We start from the raw sequence: 21,139 nt of genomic DNA, 5'->3' as shown, positions 1-21,139 counted from the left end.
ACATTAAAGCTTATCAACAAATCGGACAGCTGACACACACTTCCCACCCCCAAACCGCCCCTTTGCCCGGTAATCCGTCACACTTATCAATTAGCGCGTTTATGACACACCTTCGGCCCCAAAAACCCCGCAGATGCTCGGCCCGTTGAGCATATTTATTTTCTCTCGCCGCACGGAAAACTTCCACGGGCTTCAGTCTGTCGATTCGCACGGTGGCGGTCTGTACGCACAGTTTGGCGGAGGAAAAGGCAAGGTCAAGCAAGGTCTTTCCGTTCGGCTGGCGAAAAATCTAAATTCTACGTCTGTGCGCGGGTGGTGAAAGGAGAAAGCAAGAGAAATGGCACAGGTGCGACTGCTGGTACAGGGCGTTCGGAGGGGACTGCTCAATGTGGGCGTGGCCATGCCCCACGAATCCACCGCGACCAATAAAAGATTTCAGCACAGCTCGTCGAATTGCGTGTAAGTCTCTTGAGATTACGATAACATTCTCTTATTTTCGGGGGTGTTCCGGCCTTCAGATACTTTTACTGTTTTGGGGATTCTCTATTACTTAAGAGTTCCCGAACTTAAATTGACTTCTTTACCTTTTTCATTCAAAGATTTTTTGTCTTTAGTATAAAAGTTGATATAAAAGGTATACATACAGAAATCAAAGAAAATTCAGGATATCCATTCGAGTACATCTTCAAAATCTTTAAGTAACTACATTACTCTTAAAGCTTTATATATAAACATAATGTATATGACTTGTTTACCTTCTTGATTCAAAGATTCTTTGTCTTTATAATAAAGTTGATATAAAGTAAATGTATATACAGAAATCACAGAAAATTTTTGACATCCATTCGAGTACATCTTCAATATCTTTAAGTAATAAAATTACAGTTTAATCTTTTTATAAAAACATAAAAAAAATTACATTCCAAATATATTTATCATTTTAAAAATGAAATTGGTTTAGAAAGATTAAAAAATAAACAGCTGAATCATAACCGCTTATGGAGTAATAATTTTGGTATTTTTACATCCCCTTCCCTCAGAGACTATGATCTGGTTGTGGTTGGCGGTGGTATTGTGGGTGCTGCCTCGGCCCGTGAGATCCTTCTGCGCCATCCATCCCTAAAAGTAGCCATCTTGGAGAAGGAATGCCAGTTGGCGATGCACCAGAGTGGACACAATTCCGGAGTGATCCATGCTGGCATCTATTATAAGCCTGGCACGCTGAAAGCCCGCCTTTGTGTGGAGGGCATGCATCTGGCCTATGCTTATTTGGATGAACATAAGATCCCGTACAAGAAAACCGGCAAACTGATTGTGGCCACGGATGAGAAAGAGGTGAAGCTGCTGGAGGATCTGGAGAAGCGTGGCATTGCCAACAATGTGCCGGATCTAAGGATGATCGAAGGTGATGAGATCCAGGAGATCGAACCCTACTGCAAGGGACTGAAGGCTCTCCACAGCCCGCACACCGGAATTGTTGACTGGGGATTGGTTACCAGGCATTATGGCCAGGATTTCACTCGAAGCGGTGGTGATATATACCTAAATTTCAATGTCAGCAAATTCACCGAGACCAAAGAGGGAACCGATTTCCCAGTCACCATCCATGGCGCCAAGCCTGGTCAAACAGTTCGCACCAAAAACGTCCTGACCTGCGGTGGGCTGCAATCCGACTTGCTGGCCGAGAAGACAGGATGCCCCAAAGATCCCCGGATTCTGCCATTCCGTGGAGAGTACTTGCTGCTGTCCAAGGAAAAACAGCATATGGTTAAGGGCAACATCTATCCGGTGCCAGATCCCCGTTTCCCCTTCTTGGGAGTTCATTTCACGCCGCGGATGGACGGATCCATCTGGCTGGGACCAAATGCCGTTCTGGCTCTTAAACGAGAAGGTTACACGTAAGTCTTATTCTTGAAAACGTCGTTTAGACTCCATTGACCATTTCACCACTTGCCAGGTGGGGTGACATCAATCTTTTCGAGCTTTTTGACGCCCTACGCTATCCGGGCTTTATCAAGATGGCCAGCAAGTACATCGGCTTCGGACTGAGCGAGATGTCCAAGTCGTGGTTCATTAACCTGCAGGTCAAGGCGTTGCAAAAGTACATCCCGGACATCACGGAGTACGACATCCAGCGCGGTCCAGCGGGAGTTCGTGCCCAGGCAATGGATCTGCAGGGCAACCTGGTGGACGACTTCGTCTTCGATCGCGGCGAGGGATCGGGACCACTGGCCAAGCGTGTTCTTCACTGCAGAAACGCCCCATCGCCAGGAGCAACCAGCAGTCTCGCCATCGCCAAGATGATTGCCGACAAGATCGAGAAAGAGTTCTCCATCGGCAAGTGATAGCCTATATCCTAACGAAAATCCAAGGCGTAAACCAAATTTATTGACCATGCATCACCGTCTGCAAATCAAATGTTGTCCTAAATTCTGCCTTTATGGTGTCAGTGATCTGATCTATTTCGCATTTCGTTTTGTAATTTATAAAGATAAACTATTTTGTATGCAATAGAATTACAAATTTTAAAAGAATATAAGCTAACCTTTAATTCAGTTCGAGGATATGACGGTTCTTTCTTTGAGGTGGGTCTTCTTCCCTGATGCCTAGCACCTTAATCTGTTTTTGTAACGAATTCTCCTCTAAGCTAGATTGAATCAGTTTTCGGCACTTTTCGTTTAATGTTTTAAGGCCATTCGCCGCATGCTGACGCATTTGTGGATCACAGGACTCCTCGGTCTCGATGGCTCGAAAGAGGCGATAAATGGGAAGAAGCATATCCTGGTAGTCCAATAAGTTCTCCATGCCATTCAACAGTTCAGCTAAGACTAAGACAGCTGCCCTCTTAGCGGGCACAAAGCTTCCTGTGCTTAATTCACTATTAACCAATTGAAGTAGCTCCTGGAAGAAGTTTTGCACCTGATAAGCCAACAGGCGACAAAGCTGGGCGAGATTGGCGAACGCTGACATCCGGAATTCGTGAACAGGAGAGCGTGAGCCGTGCATAAAGCAATTGAGCAAAACAGCCTTGTATCGATAGCAGAGTGGACCTGAAAAGGTAGTCAGCTTAAGTTTTAAACTTTAATTGTCCAAAACATAACTCACCTAACTCCTGAGCGACTTTCAAGATAGCTTCTCCCACAACCAGTCGGTAATCCAACTCAGCCGTCTCCGATAAATATTCGTCACTCAGCTTGTCCAGCACTTCGGACTCCATCACATGAACTAACGACACAAAGAGCCGAACACAATTGAGGAAGGTGTACGATTCCTTGTCCTTCAGAGTGGTCAGAGCTAATGCTATAATGAGATGACCCTGCGACAAGGTCGCGGGATCTCGTTTCTTGAGCAAATCTATTATAATCTGAATGCCATACACTTGCAAGTGGGATTGCTTTTCCTCTATCAGGGAGCGAGCTTTTTGGAATGGTTGGATTTTGATAGCTTCACTTGGTCGCCAAGCTCCTTGAATAATAGTTAACAGGGAGTGAACAGATTGCTGGACGAGAGAGTTGGAGGATTTTAGGCCCAACTGCTGCAAGGGCTCCCTTAGCTCTTTAGTACCTTCTGAGAGCTGAAGATTCTCACTGCCCTCAAGGAGTTCCTGCAAAAGGTTTAGCACAATGAGCAAAATATGATCCGTGGTCTCCTGTTCTTCAGATCGGTGGACCAACAAGTCTTTCAGTATATGCAAGAACTCTTTGGTGTGCAGGGCAAGCTGAGCTCTCAATGGCTGGTGAGCCACCATTTGGTTCAGCGCGATAAGCAAATCCAGTTTTAGTTGATACTTGGAGTGCAGAAAGTCCTTGAGCTCCGTTTCCGAAGAGATGAAATCAACGCCGGCTGAAGACTTCTGCTTTAACTGGTTACCCATAAAACCCAATAGAGCTAGGAAAACATTGCACGTGAGGGAATGATGAGAGCTGGATAAAAGCAGTCCGGGCAAAATCCTGCCCATGTCATGATCTACTTGGTGATCCTTGTGGGCCACTTTAACCTGCATTTCATTGATGGTTGAGGAAGGCAGGATCAAAATTCGTGGGTGTAAACTCTTCCAAGGAGGCTCCTCTTCAACTTCCCATTTAAAAAGTCTTTGAAGGACATCTGGCAATTCCTTTTCCCGTTCTCTATTATCTAGGCATCGTGATATGATCCCCGAAAGCTGCGATGTTGCTGGTAGTTCTAAAGGTAAACCGTCGAAAAGTTGGAGGAGCAGGGGAAGGTAAGGAATTAATAAGTTACTGGGTAAACAAGCCACGCTGGAGGAGCAGAAAAGATGCTGCCACAAGAGGATGCGATTGCAGAGTTCTTGATGATCCATTAAGATCAGGCCACTAATTACATCTTCTGGGTTAACAAGGCTTGCCCAGTGTTTGGATAATATATCATCAATCTGCTTCTGATTTGTATCATTTAAATCGTAGAGCCTTCTAAGGGATAAGACACCGGCACACATTTTGTCCGCATCCTGGAGGTAGAATTTACAATACTCCAACACCTGGAGAATCATCTTCCCTTGTGCAAGTTGAGAGAATCCTTTTCTAGCCACAATGCTGGCCACAATTTCCGCATTTCTTGTAGGACTCACATTGGGAGTTTGTTGCAGCGCATCCACAAAGCTGGAAAATCCCTGGGGTGAGTTTAGCTTTCCGAGAAGTTGATGGTGCAATAAGTTGGCCAAGGGTGTGCAAAGCGGTGTGGCTTTTAATAGCAAGATGTGTCGGAAGAAATCCGCTTTAGATTCCTGTTGCCATAGGTAGGATATCGCCTTTTCCAAATGCACCGAGTCCTTCTCCCCACGTAGACTCATAATGGCCGCCAGGAGATCCCTTTGAACCAGCTCCATGGAGTTGGCTATGTGAAACTGACGGATAGGCAGTAGATGTACAAAGAACTGAATGCTTAAAAGCAGCAGCGAAGGATTCGCCTTGAATTTTCCTTGGGCCTCATGGAAGATAGGCGACTTGTAGAAATCCTTATGGAGCTGACATCGAAGCGAATAGTAGGACAACTCCTGGGTGGCTTGGATGCACAGTTTAAGGTGCGCCACTGATATTAGATCCTCCTTGGCGTCGCTATGGAAGTTAATATTCCTCGTGATCGAATGAAGCACATGTTGCAGTCTCACTATATAGGATATTGTGGGTTCCCCTTTGGGATCTATACTGGATTCCTGATCTGCTGTTAACAGGTATTCCTTGCATAACTCATGCAACTGCTGATCAACCTCCAGTTTGGCATATTTTTCTAAATTTAACAGGTTCTTTTTCAAGGCATCAGGCGTGTCCGAGATATTACTTGCCTTATTTGCTGCAAAGATGGTTATATCAATATGGTTTTAATTATTTAAATATATAATATTACCTAGTGCCTTATTAAACGTCAAACTCTCTAAAAGAGCAAAGTATTTGGCCGTATTTATCATTCCTATCACTACAAATTAAATGTTTGCGAAATTCGCGACCATTTGCTAGAGATGAGTGTTTACAGTAGTAGAAGTGCAATCGATAACATAAACAGAATAGTGGGAAGGTGTTGACAAAATAGCTACATCAATTGCAGAGATATTTGTTCATCAATTTATATTTAATTATTAAAAGCTAAGTAAGCTATCCAAATTAAATAAATAATTTAGCATTCTGTATTTAATTATTATTTGATTATGCATTTTATCTACCTTTATGTGATTCTTAACTTCTAGCTGTTTATCCCCCGCAACTTGGCTATATTTTGCCAATCGATTGTCGGCTGCACTGGCGGCGGATTGCGCATCGAACTGCAGCACTTTGCTCTGGTCACACTGGCCCCACGAACAAAAAAAGGCAGCAGGAAAATCGAACAACTTTCTTTTTCCCCTGCATTGTGTGTGTGCATGCAAAAACACAAAGTGCGCAGAATAGCTTAATTCAGCTAACCGATTCGACTCGAACGTGGATTAATTGGCCAGCGGCACCGACGCCTCGCCCTCCGTCAGTCGCCTCCACAAAAAAAAGATTGCCAAAAACACCTACGCGCAGGCAATTAAGACCGTGTGTGATATTGTGTGCGTGTGCTCGCGAGAGTGTGTGTGTGTGTGTAGTGCTGCTGGGCAGTAAACATTTTCTGGTGAAAATCGGGGGAAAATGAAGAAAATCCTGTCCAAGTTCGAGCGCAATGAGAACTCGCGACTGGAGAATCCACCCAACAGCAGCAGCTCGTCGTCCTCGAACGAGAAGAACAGCTTTGTGGGCAAGGTCTTTACAGTGGGACGCGTCACGGTCACCGTGGAGGATGTCCTGGCAGAAGGTACACATATACCACACATCCCCACTATCCCATCTATCTTTGTCCACATTTTCCCTATCTCCCTACACGTAGCAATGCGATTATGTTTATCACCGGGCTGATTTACAGGTGGGCAGTAACAACCTACATGCCCCATTCGTTCCTACCTCCGCCAGATTAGATAAAAAATCAAGAATTCCCAAAAGTGGGGCGTACAAACCTCTAAAGAGCATAGAAATCAGCTGCGTATCCAATTAATTGGGGGCGCCACTTGTCGCATTTCCGATTATACATACGGTCGATATTAACTAACTCTAACTCCCAGTAAACTTTAAACTTTTCTTAATATTAATAAGTATTAAAATACTTTAATTTCCAATATTTTATGTTTTTTCAACATAGTTTATTTATTTTTTTAACTAGTAAACCCTTGACCCTTATAAACGCATAACTTCAAAGAAGTTGCATTGTAATTTTTGCCCTTGACGCAGAGTTATTTATGTATTTTCGTAACTGCAATTTTTTTTATCGGATAGTAAGCAGTCAAAATGTCTAAATGTTTGACCAATATAAAAAGTTGTTTGGCTAAGATCAAATATGTATATCTAAACTTTAGCTTGTAACTATAGGTTTTCCCTGTTAAAGAAGTTTGACTGTACACACAGTCACAGCTCTGGTTGGTTTTTCCATAGAATACCCATAGAATTCCCGTAGCCACTACACATGGCCACAAATCAATTGAATCAATTATGTTAATTTAGCCAATGAAGCGGCAAGACCAACACTGAACTGCCTTCATCTGCCGACTGTCTCCCAGTTTTCCGTTTTCCACCTTTTGCCGAGTAAAATGGCAAAGTTCGACCCTAAGGAAATTGCCATGGCTTTGTCCTTGTCCTTGAATTGCGGAGTGCCCATATCCTGTGCTGCAAGTGGCTTGGCACAAACACCAACCATCTAACATTTGATCTTCTAACGATTGCTCACACAATGCATTGCCTTCCATTCACTACCTTTCCTTTAGCCATTACGTAGTACTTTTTTTGTTTGTACTTTTTATACTTTTGGCAAGCAGACTCGATTCGTAATGTTGTTTTGCGGTGCGCTGGCGCCGCTGTCAGACAGTCAGCTGTTTTTCAGGATACCCTGTGATTTATAAAGTGGAGAGTGTACCAAGTTAGGCTATTGTATGCATTCAATATAGTAAAATGTGTCTCTGATTAATAAAAATTTATTTTATTCTATTTATATCATTACTTTTATAAAAAATAGTGTAATAACCAATTAAAATAATGAATTATTTTTAAGAAGAACTGAAATTTAGAACATTGTCTTTAATAGGAACTGGGCTCCTTTCAAAAAACAATTGATTAACTTTGAAAAAAGAAAACGTTTTCCACAATTTGATATATATTCTTAGTTATTGGAAGGACTCATTTTAGTTTTAAAATATATCGATATAGACTGGATATATCGATATAGAGGTATACGTCTATACGAAAGACGTTAGGTATTCGTGATTTCTTAAGATGATCCTATGATATCATCAAAACAATCACGTTTTGATCACTTTAGTTCAATAACATTGTTAAGTTTTTCAAAGATCTTTACTTATTAAGTTCAAAAGAACTTCTACTGTCTGAATATGCTGAGTATCACTACAGTAACATGGATCTTAATCGCCTTTAATTTTTTACCTGCTTTCCTTGACTTAACTTTTGAGCACCCAACAAGACAGCTCCAGTACCAACAACACTTGGAAATGACTAAGCGACAAACCGTTAACGAATGAAGCTATTCCCCTTGCCCCACCTTAACCCCCTAATGCCCGGCTTGCATTTGACTCCCCATTTAGCCCCTTTCAGCCACTTTTTCTACCCTAGTTTGCGTTTTAAATTGCCTTCTCAAGTTTTCTCGCTTCGCTACAATTGTGCATTGTTATTGTTGCTTTTCATAACTATTATTACTGAATGTTGTTGCTGTACTTTTTTGCCAAAGTTGATTTGTTGCTGTTGGCTGGCAACCTTCAGCATTGATTAACATTTGACGCCATAATTTCACAAAGTCGAGCAAAAATCAAGCAAAAATGGTTACATTCGTATGTCCGCTATTCATTTCTCTCTATCTTTTGCACAGAGAAAAATATTTTTAAGTATATGTTATATTGTTGAACCTTTTTTTTTAAATGCTTAAAGCTTAAAACTATTTATTTTTTTGGTCACTGATTAATTAATGAACTAAACCATTGAAGTAAATAATTTTTATATACAGTAGATGATATTTTTCCTAGTGCCCACGCTCCCTATCTTTTTTTTCCACCCCTCGATCTTCCCCCGCTGAGTATTGTTATTGTCGCATGTTATTGTTGTTATTTCTGTACGTGACCTTCAATAGTTTAGTTTATATTGCGTTGCCTTTTTATCGTACATTTTGAAGTGGCGCAAAGCGACAGGTGACGAGGGGCTGAATGTGGGGGCTCTACTTGAATTCTATTTGCAATAAAATGAAATAAACCTCATGCAAATCGTCTGTTGGGCAAAACATGTGTAAATCGTTCCATGGCCAGACAGTGAATGCTATCTTTCAAATTCAGATACCCTTTAATTAAATCTGCATCAAGTGCATATTTGCACTGCACTTGTGTGAACGTGAATTATGTGAAAGGAAACAAACTAGATTTGAATCACGTATTCATCGTAATTTGAAACAAAAATAACATGCTTTTTCATAAATTTTGAATTGTATTTATATACTCTTTTAGTAATGGAAAACTACAATAATTTTTTTTATTATGATGCATAATTTTTATTTTCGGAAGTAAATACTCATTGGCATAATATTATAAAGTTTTTCTTTAAAGAGTAAGAAGATTTAAATATTCGCAGAATAATTTTTAACTCCCATTTAATTAGGGAAAATTAAATATTACAATTTCAGTTTTTACACATTATTAAATGGTAACCAATTTAATCACAAACGTTTTGCGATCCCATCTTTTCATAAAACAAAATATGAATATTTTTTAATAATTTATACAATCTTTCCTGAAACTATAGGGTATTCACAACGGATTGTGTTATCATTAAGTCTACTCCCCTAGTTGATATGTGCTTTGCTGTTTACAGCTGACAGCTGTTATGGATGTCTAGTCCGTCAAGTTACCCCCACTAATGGTCTGTTTTTCTCTTCCCCCATCTCCCCAAAACTAACGCAGGTGGTTTCGCCATGGTCTTTTTGGCCAGGGGCAACGGCGGAGGCAGTGCCTCGGCAACCAAGTACGCCCTGAAGCGAATGTACGTCAACAATGAGCACGATCTGAATGTGGCCAAGCGAGAGATACAGATTGCGGTGAGTTAATAAACCAGGACAAACAAACCTAATCTAATAGAACAATCACTTTCCCTCTTCCAGAGCAACCTGAGCGGTCACAAGAACATCATCGGCTACGTGGACTCGAGCATCACGCCCACCGGGAACGGGGTGTGCGAGGTGCTCCTCCTGATGCCCTACTGTAAGCATCACATGCTAGCCATGATGAATGCAAGGTAAACCAAGTAAACCAATTATTACGAATTCATTTGATCCCTGAAGTCAAATGTAATTGAATCAAATCACCCGTAGATTACACGTTGGCTTCACGGAGCCCGAGGTGCTTAACATCTTCTGTGATATTGCCGAGGCTGTTTCCCGATTGCACTACTGTCAGACCCCGATCATTCACCGTGATCTGAAAGTGGAGAACATCCTGCAGACGGATGCGGGCAACTTCGTACTCTGCGACTTTGGATCGGCCACGGCCAAGACGCTAAATCCTCAGCAGCACGGTGTCACGATGGTGCAGGAGGAAATCCAGAAGTACACCACTCTGTCCTATCGAGCTCCTGAAATGATCGACCTGTACGGAGGAAAGAGCATCACCACCAAGGCAGACATCTGGGCATTGGGTTGCATGCTCTACAAGCTGTGCTTCTTTTCCTTGCCCTTTGGGGAGAGCACACTGGCCATCCAGAATGGTCAGTTCTCCATTCCAGACTCCTCGAAGTACTCGAAGGGCATGCACCAGCTGATTAAATACATGTTGGATACGGATCTGGAGAAGAGGCCAAACATTTGGCAAGTCTGCGAAGTGGCCTTTCGACTTGCTGGCAAGGAGAACCCCGTACAAAATCTACATGTAAGTTGCACTGGAAGTCTATCCATATAAATTGGTAGTAAATAATTGAGTTTTCCCATTAGAAAACTCCCATTCCAAACTTCGAACTGCTGGTGGTGCCTCCTTTTGAATCGGAGGCCAAGAGGATCAGTGCTGCAGCCTCCAAGGCAGCCAAGGCCCAAAATGTGTCGGTTGTGGAGGCGGGCACCAGCGTAGCTCCTCGTTCTCGGCCCAAGGGTTCCTCTGCGGTGCATGGAGGAAATCCATTGGGTCTCGGTTTGCCGCCCAGTCCCTCTCCCAGGCAGAATATCACCTCTCCACAACCTCAGCCGCAGCCTGTGGTCGAGCAGTTTCAGGCCAACTTTCCAGCTATGCCGCCAGGCCCTCCTGCTCCTCAGGCGGTTACACCGGCAGCTCCTGCTGCCAGTAATCTCTTTGAGACCAGTGGCTATCCGGATCCCTTCAATGAGCCAGCTGCGGCTGCAATTCCAGCTGAATTTATACCAGCAGCAGAGGAGCCCAATAAGGAGGAAGTGCCTCAGGATTTGAATGCCACTGAAGGCACGCCCACGAAGAATATGCTTACGCCTCCGAAACCCAGCGGAGGTGGTGGTCATAGACGAAACGTTAGCGATACATCGGCCTTTAATAAGTAAGTGGAATATGAGTGAATAAGATAAACTAAAATCAAGAATACCAATGTTTACTCTGGTAATATTAATTGTGCTATCACTTTATTAAAAAAGAAATGGTAGATTTCTAAATCAAAATTACAAAATAAATTAAAATACATTTTGGTTAACTGAGCAAGATTATTATCAATTTTTAAAAACATAAACACATTTTGGTTTAAACATTTTTAACCTTAATTTTTAATACAAATATTCTTGATTTTAGACCCTTTTCAATGGCTCGATCCAGCACGATCTGTATGTGTTCTGTGTTTTGCTCTTCTCTTGCTCTTTCACTCACTCTCTGCTTGCCTCTTTCTGTGTGTTCTTCATCCTTAAGAGCTACAAGTGACCAGGATGAGGGCGATGAGCCGCGAAGCCAATAGAAACTTTGTAGCCTTAAGATCTGTAACCCATCCCGTATTTACTTCTTTGCCTTGCTTGCTCTTTTCCCTTACAATTTTAATTTTACCCATCGCTCACTGATCATCTAATCATGCATTTATTTCGTTGCGCTCCAGAACGTTTGCCAATGAGACAAGTCAGTTTCTGGCCCCGTTTAACAATAACTTGGCTGCAATGGGCGATGGTCCCCAGACTTTGGCCAGTGCTGCCTCAAATCCCGGGATATATGCCTCTGCAAATGCGAACTCTGTTGCGGTATCTATTAGCGAACTATTGAAGTCAGGACAAACGGCGGTGGAGAAGCGAGTTGAGGCCTGGAATCCATTCGAAGAGGAGCAGCCCTTTAGCCAAATGACCGAGGATCATATATTCGAGGCGGAGTTCGACAAGATCCGCCAAAGAGGAAGTCAAGGAAGTAAGTTGAGGGATCGGTTTTGTATAAGATATTTAATTTGTTCAGAATCTCTCACTAATTAATATCCTTTTTCCAGGCATTACAGCCAAATCGGCTTCCACAACATCCACGCTGACGCCCACGGAGCAGAATCCCTCAGCGGCTGTGGCTCCCATTGCAGCTGTTCCTCCACCTGCTCCAGGTGCAGTGCCTCCACCTGCTGCAATTACGGCCGCCGTGTCGCCTCATCCACCGCAGCTTTCGGAGGATCCTTTCGGATCGGCGCCATTCAGTTTGCCACCCGGACTGCGCGAGAAGGCGAGCTCGCTGCGCAAAACCGGAGGTAAAGCATGAAATTCTACCTTAACCGTTTGCAATGCCAGAATACGTTTAGTTTTCCGATTGTTGCTTTTGTTCGCTCTCAATCTCGATGCAGAAAGTGAAAGTGATTTGAACGTAGACGTAGACGTAGTCTAAAAACTTCCTAGTAACGCTCAGCTCAACTCAGCAGAGAGCCGCCAAGGCGATCTCCTCGATATCCTCCATCCAAGGAGCCGCTTCCAGACAACATCGGCAGCCGCCGAAAGATCCGTTCAGCCCCCAGCTATAGATAATCCATATACTAGCCGATCGCTGCTCGATCGAAAGATTTAGCGTGCCATATAGAAGGGTGGAAGATCCCGCGACGTAGACTACTTAAGTGCAATCAATTAATTTGTAAATACCCCAATGCACCCACTAATCGTTCCGAAGATAACGTAAAGCAACTGTCGATCATCTTATAATTTATTTTCGGTGTTTCATACGTTTTTTTGGCAACAGATATTAGAAACTTCATAAAATACCTACAAAAGAAAGTCAAATCAAAGTATTGATTAATGATAATTCAAATTAATATTTAATTCGTCAATCATTTTATTTTTGAAAAAGTATTACTATAGGGAAGATTTAACTAAATTATTGATGAATACGTTTTATAAAACATTTTTAAAGTTTTTTTGGTCTGTTATGGAAATTACACATCTTACCATCCTCCCCATCCCCTTAACAATCTCCAATCTTAGCGCTTCTAACAATAAAATACTTGGTGCTGGTACTTTGCTAGAAACAAATAAAAGCTTAAAAAAACCAAAATTAATTATTATATCTAGCATCTATATAAATTTAGTTCTTAACAGTAATAAATTAGCGGTTGTGGTTCGTAAACTAACCAATCAAAAGAACAAATTTCAATTATTTTTATTGTACAATTCATTGGCTTATTTGTAAATGTATCTACTCTGTGTGTAATTGTAAATTTAGCTAACTAAGAGAAAATATTAGATATATTTATTCATGTTGTTGGCGTAGAGTGTGAAGCAATTGAATTCTAACTAGCGTATACATTTTTGGCAATAATTTGCATATCACAGTTATTACTTACCATACATGTGTTAAAATCGTGCAATTCTAAAGATTACTGCTAAAGAGATTATTATTAGGGATCTGTAGATCCAATTGCCGCTCAACATGACAGTAAACTCGATTAAGATTTTTACCTCTGATTGTTTTATATTTTCGCCTTCGATAAAGTTCGCCTAAAGCTGCGATCCCTGTGGATGTGGCAGCAGACAAACAAACAAAAGTAACGCAATCAATTGTTAATAATCATCACGAGAGTCCAATCAACGCAAGACAATATACACGATCAAGTCCGAGATAGTCAAAGAATGTTTTCCAAAATGTCGAAATTGATTCCTTATGCTCCCCACACACAGTCACACCAATTGAAATGTTCAACTAGCTATAACTACTACACTTGTTAATACTGTAAATAAGTTAAATCGATGGGAGAAAACACCTTGAAGCGTTAAACCAAAGAGCTAAAAGTTAGTAACTAGAATAACCCAAGATGAGCAACAGATAAGGCGCAATGAAAGCAACAAAAGTCAGGTAACCAAGACACATACGAGCAAATTATCAGATGACAACAAATACAGATTATATCTATATATACATAAAGCACTATATATTTATACAAACCAGTTAAGAAAGGGCGTAAGCTTAAGTTCAGCCACAAGAAATGTATGAGATTCAAACCAAAACTGAAGCAAAACTGCAATAAACTCTATATTATGTTTAAAAACCAAACTGAACATTCACAAAATGTAAATCAAACTAACTAAATTTGTGGGTAATTTAATAAATGCTTGGGCATGCACAGAATAGTAAAAATTAAAAAAATTTAAAAATGCAAACATGAGTGAACATTTGTAATTTGCTATTTTTAAAAAAATCTGTATTTTCGTTGAATCTAAAACCAAAATGAAAATATTATTCAATTGATCATTTGAATTTAAAAAGAAGTAAATAATTGAATTTAACTGTGCACGCCTCAAAATCAACACATAATTCCCCAATTTAACATTTGGGTCAACATTACAACGTATTCCAGCTTCAATCGTCGCGTTCGTCATTCAACTAACCAAAATATTACGTATACGTCACGTTGAGCATAGAGCATTCATAAATCACTCAGTAACTCATTGCATTTCAGGGGATCATCCTCATGTTCTCACTTCTTTCATCCATATTTAGTTGTAGAACAAACTGCCGCTAACCCGTTTACCCGTAATCTCATTACCTTACTGCATAAAAGTCCTTCGCTCTCGTCCACAGCGAAATTCATTGGCGTCTCCTCCGGCGGAGCAGGAGGTGGAGTGGCCACGCCCATCGGCCTGGTAACAGGAGGAGCCAACACCGCCACGTCATCCAACTCATCCAAGTGGCTGCTCTCCCCCACTTTGGAGGTTTCCAGCGAGGAGAAGACCTCGCTCATCAGCAAACTCAAAACCGATTCGGAATGCGGAATGCCCGGCGGTGTTGGAGGGGCAGTTGAAGGTGTCTCTGGCTATGTTAAGCTCCCACTGGAAGATCGCAACAAGTACGAGAAGCTACGCAGCAAGGATCAGCCCACAACCGATGATTCTGATTCCGAGGGTTCCGAGTTCTTTCAACAAGATAGCGATGAAGGCGGTGGCGGCATCTTTAAGCAGATGCAGCTGGTGACTAGCAATTTGCCGGAGACCATCCATAAGATCCAACAGGTTGCCTATCACAAGGTGGATAAGACGGCCCATTTGCCCATAGTGAAGAAACTTCGCGACAAGACCAAGAAACCCACATCGGCTGCCCACCAGGCCGCGCAGCAACTGAATCTCATGGCTGCTGCAGTGGCTGCACAGGCAGAAGAAGCTGCCAAGGCGGCAGAATCGGATGGGGATTCCATAGGATCTGCCAGTGATCTGCGGGCAGAGGATGATGACCTTTTCGACGAGAATCCCCGCCAGACCCAGGCCAAGCTACGTCGTCCCTTGCCAACGGAAATGGATGGCATCAGTGAGTCAGTTAAGACCTGCAGCAGCTCCGCCTATCATGCTGAATGTGAAAGTGTGACCACCCATGAAGACGATGTGCGAAGCAGGGTGGTGGTTAAAGTGCGAATGAGGAAGAAGGATCGTAGCCTGGTAGCTGGCAATGGAGATCCAAGTGCTCCGTCCGAAGAACTAAGTCCCACTTCCAGCGATCTCCTGCACAAGTTCGGCGATCGTCCGTTGTTGCTGGATGACGAATTGGATTATGGTTCTGGGGAGAGCAAGAGCAGCACCGAATCTCCCCTGGCGGCACCGCTACCGACGAATCCCGAGATACTTGAATCGGAGGAGGATGTGTTTGCCCTGGCTCCCTTTAAGTTACCCGTGGGTATTCCTTTGAAAAGGAAGAGCAAGCCCAAGACGAAGCCCAAACCCTCTGAGCCTGAGATGTGGACCTCTACACCAGTTAAGTCCACCGGTGTTGGTGATCCCTCGACGAACTTTGCCAGCTTTCCAGCGCAGCTCACGCCAACAAACCAAGTGGGGAATTCCCCGCAGCTAGACGAGTTCAATGAACCAATTTTTAATCCCTTCCAGGAGAACGCACAGAAGTCAGAGCCGGTGGGAAATAACCAATGCGATTTGTTCGGCTTGGAACCATTTCCGCAGGTAATTCGAACCATCGAACAGAACCCACAGCACCACCAGATCCACCAATTTCCCAGCCACAACAACAACAACAACAATGTGATCAAAGTGCCCGCCTCCGTGTCTGTATCTCTTCCTGCCTCCGTTCCCGTGTCCGTTTCTGTCAATGCGTCTGCCCCACAACTGGTGACCATAAATCACTCGATTATAATCAACAAAACGCCAGAGCCATTGAAGATCTATAATAATAATAACAATAACCAGACGGTTAAGTCGAGTGGCACCAGCAGTGTGTACGTGAATGTGCCGTCTTACTCCAGCATGAGCACCAGTTCCTGCTCCATTAGCCAGCCACAATCCTCACCAGCAGCAGCTGTGATCCCAGTTCCGGCACCTGTTCCAGTTCCTGCCCCCGTTTCTGTTGCAGTTTGTGCTCCGTCACCCGCGTCTGTTACCCATCTTCGTCCATTGCTGCCCATTGCCGATAATGCTTATGTGCAAATCTCTCAAGATCGCTGCTCCGACTTCACACCGGACGACGAGGAGGAGCCCGTGGTGCTGCGTGATGCCGATGTGGTGGCAGACGGGATCGGTATATCTGCCCCTGGAAAGGCCAAGAAGGAGAAGTCCCATCTGGCTGTGAGGGTGCTGCCGGGAAAGCTCACCCAAAAGGTGAAGGGCGCCTCGTACAAAAAAGTAAGCGCTGCCGCTTTGGGATCCACCAGTTCCCTGAGTTCCGGCAGCAAGCAGAAGCACCAGCGATTGCAGTACCAGTCCCACGATGACGACGACGACGAGCAGGATCAGGATGAGAATCGAGGAGCGGGTGGCAGTCGCAATTTCCAATCAAATACCATACAAAGTTCAGCCAAAACGGGCTTTAGCAACATGAGCTTTGAGGACTTTCCATCGGATCAGGAAATGGATCGTTTGTCCAGGACGATTCCGTTTGAGGTGGTTAGGAACGAAAAGATGCTGCTCGAGGCGGAGAAGAAATTCGGCTCCCTCAAAAGGCGCAACAACCTGTTCTCGTAAAATGAAAAGTAGGGCCAAAACTATCAAGGAGACCTGAGACTGAGTGTTTCAAACTATTTTGGCATTTCGTTTAAGCTTTTCTCCGTTCCGTTTTTAGTGTCGTTCCAATAACAAAAATATCTGTATTTTTTGAGCCTAGTATTTATTCGCGTGTAGCAATGTTGAAAAGTGGTTAATATAATAACTACACATATTATACACAGAACAAGATCAATACCTATAACTGTTATTTAGTGCAACAATGTAAAATAGTTTTTAGAAGTGAAAGATGTTTTAGAATTTATACAATGCGTAAGTTTACCAAAGTTACATTTATGTTCGTGGCATTTTTCAGCTTGAAATATTCCCTGGATTATTTATTTATATACAAAACTATGTGATTATACACCCAATAACAACAACCCCAAAAAACAATTTATTGCTTAAACCAATTGCATTCACTAACACCAAGGTATTTAGGAATTAATTATTCTATCCGTATCGATTAACATACTCGTCTATGTTAGCACACCATTTGTTTTGCATATGTATTATCTCGATTATATAAAATATGCCTATTGTATTTATATATTTTAAACCAGTGTTTTAATTGCTGTCTGTGGGAAAAATCGATTTTTTTTTTCAAAAAAATATTGGTTTTTAAGATCATAGTTCAATTTTACAACCACGACTGTTGTCGGGGCAGTGTGTCAGCTGCAGGGTTGCTTTTGTCAAAAGATAACGTAAAGACATCTGTTGCTCATTCAAAATTTTTATATATAAATATACATATTTTTGCGGTTAAGTACCTTTTACTTTTTTTTCTTATGTTCTCTTTGTCCACCGCTTGTGGCTATTTTAGTACTTTTGTGACATTAAATGCCATTGAAATCTTACAAATTTACAGTACGAACTGTAACCTCCTCACTGATTAATTTTTTTTTAAATTTCTCATTATCTTATTTTTATAATTCAATTTTAAATTTAAATCAACTAAACAAAAACTTTTTTCTATAGTTGACTTTAAACGGGAAAACTACTGCTAAATAGTAGCCATTCAAGCTCGGGTTGTCTCATAATATATATTTTTTTAATACTTTAAACGTTTTTCTTCATCAAGTGTTCACTGTACACTGAACAGCTCGTAAACAAAGAACAGCTGAGCTGTGCAAAAGTATAGGTGTGTTTTTGTGTTGTGAAAACTCACACAAGATAAGCGGAAAAGTTGCCAACCCAAGCAAAAAATCCGACAAAAATAATAAAATTCCAAGTCAACAAAACTCACAATATCACGTATCTGTCAGATACAAAATACAGTCCTATCGGCTTGGTAGCTCTGAGAAAAATTCTTTAGTTCAGCGAAACACGTAGGCCAGAGAAGCCATGGAGAAAAACAGCAGTTGGAACTGGAACAACAAAGGGATACTGGTGAAGTGTGGAGGATTCTCATCGCAACTGGCCAAGAATGTTACCGAAAAAGTGGACGGAGATCCATTGTGGGGATCCCGATTTGATGCCACAAACCCGGAGGCTGTGATTAAAACTCATCTGGACTTTCTGCATAATGGAGCGGATATCATTCTAACCAATACGTATCAGTCCAGTGTGGAGGGTTTTGTCAAGTATTTGGGCGTGACCAAAGATAGAGGTGTAGAACTGATCCAAAAAAGTGTCGAACTGGCGAAGGAGGCCAAAAAGGAGTACCTTACAGAAACCGGTTCAGGATTGGAATCGACTTTGCCCCTGATATTGGGCTCAATAGGTCCCTATGGAGCATATCTTCACGATGGATCCGAGTATTCCGGCAACTATGCGGACACGATAACCAAGGATCTGCTGAAGCAGTGGCACAGGACCAGAATTGAGATATGTTTGGCCGCTGGAGTCGATGGTTTGGCCCTGGAAACTCTTCCCTGCCAAATGGAAGCGGAGGCAGTTACCGAATTTGTACTTGAGAACTATCCGGATGCAAAATTCTGGGTCTCTTTTCAGTGCAAGGTGAGTAATTGCGTTGTAGTATTCCCTCTATAATATCAAGCAAAAACATCTCTTAATGAATTAAAAAGTAGTGACGATCGCACATTCAACAAATAAAATTTAAGAACCGATTTAAAAGATTTTAGAAAATATTCGGGGGTAAGTTCCTTATGTGCAACATTATAAATTGTATATAACTAAGCGCTGAAGTGATTTCTGTGCGTTCCCTCATTGAAATTGTATGACAAAATTGATTTTCAGAAATTGTAAATGTTTACAGTAGGACTTCAAAACTTTTTATCATCGTTAGGAGGTGTTTTTCTTTATACTAGATGCTATAAAAAACACAGGGTCTTATTTGTATTACCTAGTTACAAAAAATGTTAATCAGTACATATCACTAAAGTGTTGAATCGCTTCTTGTGATTTTTACTAATACAATATTTAAATTTAAGCCCCTAGTAAATATGACACTCTCTGATTGGCGTTAACTAACTCTTGATCTATAATTTCAGGATGAGAAAAGCCTGGCGAGTGGTGAATCCTTTGCGGAGGCAGCTCTCTCCATATGGCGGCTGGTCCAGAACCAGAAGGCTGGGGACCGGCTCCTTGGAATCGGTGTCAACTGTGTGAATCCACTATTTGTGACACCTTTGCTAACATCACTCACGAAAGCTGCTGGACCGGATCGCATCCCACTGGTGGTCTACAGTAATCGCGGCGAGATTTGGGATGCGGATCAAGGCGAATGGACTGGAAACGGCGAGGAAGTGGTCAAATTTGTGCCCGAATGGATACAGCTGGGAGCTCGCATCGTGGGCGGCTGTTGCCGGGTCTATCCTACGGATGTTTTGGCGATCCGCAAGTACGTCGATAGCCTCAACATAAAGTCGTAATCTGTGGAGCACTCCGAGCACTGATAGCCGACTTGTCGTTAACGCGAAAGCCGTTTCGTGTGACTAGACCTAGACCTATTTAGTTTGCTAAGTACATATGTACATTTTTTTTGTACCCAGATCAGATGGGCTGCCTAATCAGCAGAGAGTGGAAAAAAGCGTGGACGGCTGGGCTGGGAGACAAAAACAGATTAAACGGCCGGACAAAAGGTAAACAAGTGGGCTGGGAACAGGGGCTGGCGGTCACCCAGCGACTGTTTTTGCAAACCTAGCTCAATTCAAGTGGGAATCCAAATCAGAAAAATCTCTGATTCAATTTTTATACATCAACGTGCATTTGTCCTTTAAAATAAAGTTTATTACGTTTTTACTCTTCATTACCGACTTTAAATATTATAAGAAAAAAAATTTAGAATGAAGTAATAAAACTAGGTCTATATCTGAACTCTAATTTTGTAAATTTACTTCTTTTTTCTGTGGGAACAAAAACATTTCCTATTTCTGACCAACAACACTGTCGTTTACTTTTATAGCGATATTTGTTATTTTATCAAAGAAACATTTAAGGAAATGTTTAAAAGTTTAAAAAGTTAAATCTAATTAATTTTTGGATATTATATTGTTGTATATAAAATATTAATACTATATTATCATTGTGTTATAGGCTTAAGCTTAAGCTTACCCCAGACATGTAGATAGGAATGGTGCATTGTAAAATAATCGGTAAAGGTGAATTCCTAGCTTTTATCTTGATCCAGTAGCCTTTCTAACTAAGATTTTGCTTCTAAAACCCGAAAATTTTACACAATAAAGTAATACGCAAAAAACGCCAACATGCGCCTTTGAGGTATGCAATCTTTTTTTTTATGATGGCTATTTAAAAATCGGAGGTCCATGACATTAGCTTTCTTTCCTGCTTGTTTACCATTAGAAAGGCGATTAATTATTTTGTTTTTAAATTAATTTGTTTTCGGACCACGATCTTCTGCTATTTAAAGCACCCGCACCCGCTGTTACTCTCTCAAGAAGGCAAAGTCAACAACCAAATACATCTTTGAGTGTTGGTCCTACGCGGTTTTCAGAGGTTATCGACGCCAATTCAACAGAGATCCCGAGAAGCCGAAGTCGAATCCCAACGCTCGGTAAACTGAACCACGCACTCCGACGATCCGACGATTTCATCAGCCTTGTGGAGGAGGAGGAGCCGCAGACAATCCGGACAATCCAATCTGGCTGGCCAGCGTCTGGCAGCTGTGCACCCGGCTTATCAACCACAAAGTATCACTGGGTGGGGGCACTCTCGTGTTTGTGTTTGCCGATTTGTTTTGTTATAAATTTTATTTATTAATTTCGCCCCGATAAGCCGC

General features: G+C 42.0%; 4 protein-coding genes across 6 annotated transcripts; 3 read left to right on the top strand and 1 right to left on the bottom strand.

The window, feature by feature from the left end:
* Positions 1-48: 48 nt before the first annotated feature.
* On the top strand, positions 49-2,534 carry LOC119546185 (L-2-hydroxyglutarate dehydrogenase, mitochondrial). The gene is made up of 3 exons (XM_037852310.1): positions 49-459; positions 1,041-1,898; positions 1,958-2,534. The coding sequence occupies exons 1-3, from the start codon at positions 338-340 to the stop codon at positions 2,343-2,345; spliced, it is 1,368 nt and encodes a 455-aa protein (XP_037708238.1). The 5' UTR covers positions 49-337; the 3' UTR covers positions 2,346-2,534.
* LOC119546184 (transport and Golgi organization protein 6) lies at positions 2,438-21,069 on the bottom strand. Its single transcript, XM_037852309.1, has 4 exons — positions 20,455-21,069; positions 5,365-5,470; positions 3,106-5,310; positions 2,438-3,050 (listed from the first exon to the last, which is right to left on the bottom strand). Exons 2-4 carry the CDS (start codon positions 5,423-5,425, stop codon positions 2,548-2,550), a joined length of 2,769 nt encoding a protein of 922 aa, XP_037708237.1. The 5' UTR covers positions 5,426-5,470; positions 20,455-21,069; the 3' UTR covers positions 2,438-2,547.
* On the top strand, positions 5,786-17,497 carry LOC119546182 (AP2-associated protein kinase 1). Of its 3 annotated transcripts, none has more exons than XM_037852306.1 (8): positions 5,786-6,285; positions 9,476-9,609; positions 9,673-9,806; positions 9,883-10,435; positions 10,498-11,066; positions 11,607-11,905; positions 11,982-12,227; positions 14,543-17,497. In XM_037852306.1, the coding sequence occupies exons 1-8, from the start codon at positions 6,123-6,125 to the stop codon at positions 16,918-16,920; spliced, it is 4,476 nt and encodes a 1,491-aa protein (XP_037708234.1). In that variant the 5' UTR covers positions 5,786-6,122; the 3' UTR covers positions 16,921-17,497. The 3 variants fall into 3 exon arrangements, with proteins under 3 accessions (XP_037708234.1, XP_037708235.1, XP_037708236.1); XM_037852307.1 differs by lacking the exon at positions 14,543-17,497 and adding an exon at positions 13,457-14,014 and having other exon boundaries at positions 5,788-6,285; XM_037852308.1 differs by lacking the exon at positions 14,543-17,497 and adding an exon at positions 12,321-14,014 and having other exon boundaries at positions 5,788-6,285.
* LOC119546187 (homocysteine S-methyltransferase 1) lies at positions 17,903-20,217 on the top strand. Its single transcript, XM_037852313.1, has 2 exons — positions 17,903-18,897; positions 19,392-20,217. The coding sequence occupies exons 1-2, from the start codon at positions 18,283-18,285 to the stop codon at positions 19,770-19,772; spliced, it is 996 nt and encodes a 331-aa protein (XP_037708241.1). The 5' UTR covers positions 17,903-18,282; the 3' UTR covers positions 19,773-20,217.
* Positions 21,070-21,139: the final 70 nt, after the last annotated feature.

Source organism: Drosophila subpulchrella, chromosome 2L (assembly GCF_014743375.2).
Source record: "Drosophila subpulchrella strain 33 F10 #4 breed RU33 chromosome 2L, RU_Dsub_v1.1 Primary Assembly, whole genome shotgun sequence".
NCBI classification, from domain to species: Eukaryota; Metazoa; Arthropoda; class Insecta; order Diptera; family Drosophilidae; genus Drosophila; species Drosophila subpulchrella.
This window is presented reverse-complemented; position numbering and strand designations above follow the sequence as displayed.

Coding starts and splice junctions, on each gene's coding strand:
- LOC119546182 (XM_037852306.1), top strand. CDS start 6,123: ATGAAGAAAATCCTGTCCAAGTTCGAGCGCAATGAGAACTCGCGACTG. Junction 6,286..9,475: donor GGAGGATGTCCTGGCAGAAG/GTACACATATAC, acceptor AAACTAACGCAG/GTGGTTTCGCCATGGTCTTT. Junction 9,807..9,882: donor CTAGCCATGATGAATGCAAG/GTAAACCAAGTA, acceptor AATCACCCGTAG/ATTACACGTTGGCTTCACGG.
- LOC119546185 (XM_037852310.1), top strand. CDS start 338: ATGGCACAGGTGCGACTGCTGGTACAGGGCGTTCGGAGGGGACTGCTC. Junction 460..1,040: donor CACAGCTCGTCGAATTGCGT/GTAAGTCTCTTG, acceptor CCCTTCCCTCAG/AGACTATGATCTGGTTGTGG. Junction 1,899..1,957: donor CTTAAACGAGAAGGTTACAC/GTAAGTCTTATT, acceptor ACCACTTGCCAG/GTGGGGTGACATCAATCTTT.
- LOC119546184 (XM_037852309.1), bottom strand. CDS start 5,425: ATGATAAATACGGCCAAATACTTTGCTCTTTTAGAGAGTTTGACGTTT. Junction 5,311..5,364: donor GACGTTTAATAAGGCACTAG/GTAATATTATAT, acceptor CCATCTTTGCAG/CAAATAAGGCAAGTAATATC. Junction 3,051..3,105: donor GAAAGTCGCTCAGGAGTTAG/GTGAGTTATGTT, acceptor CTACCTTTTCAG/GTCCACTCTGCTATCGATAC.
- LOC119546187 (XM_037852313.1), top strand. CDS start 18,283: ATGGAGAAAAACAGCAGTTGGAACTGGAACAACAAAGGGATACTGGTG. Junction 18,898..19,391: donor GGGTCTCTTTTCAGTGCAAG/GTGAGTAATTGC, acceptor CTATAATTTCAG/GATGAGAAAAGCCTGGCGAG.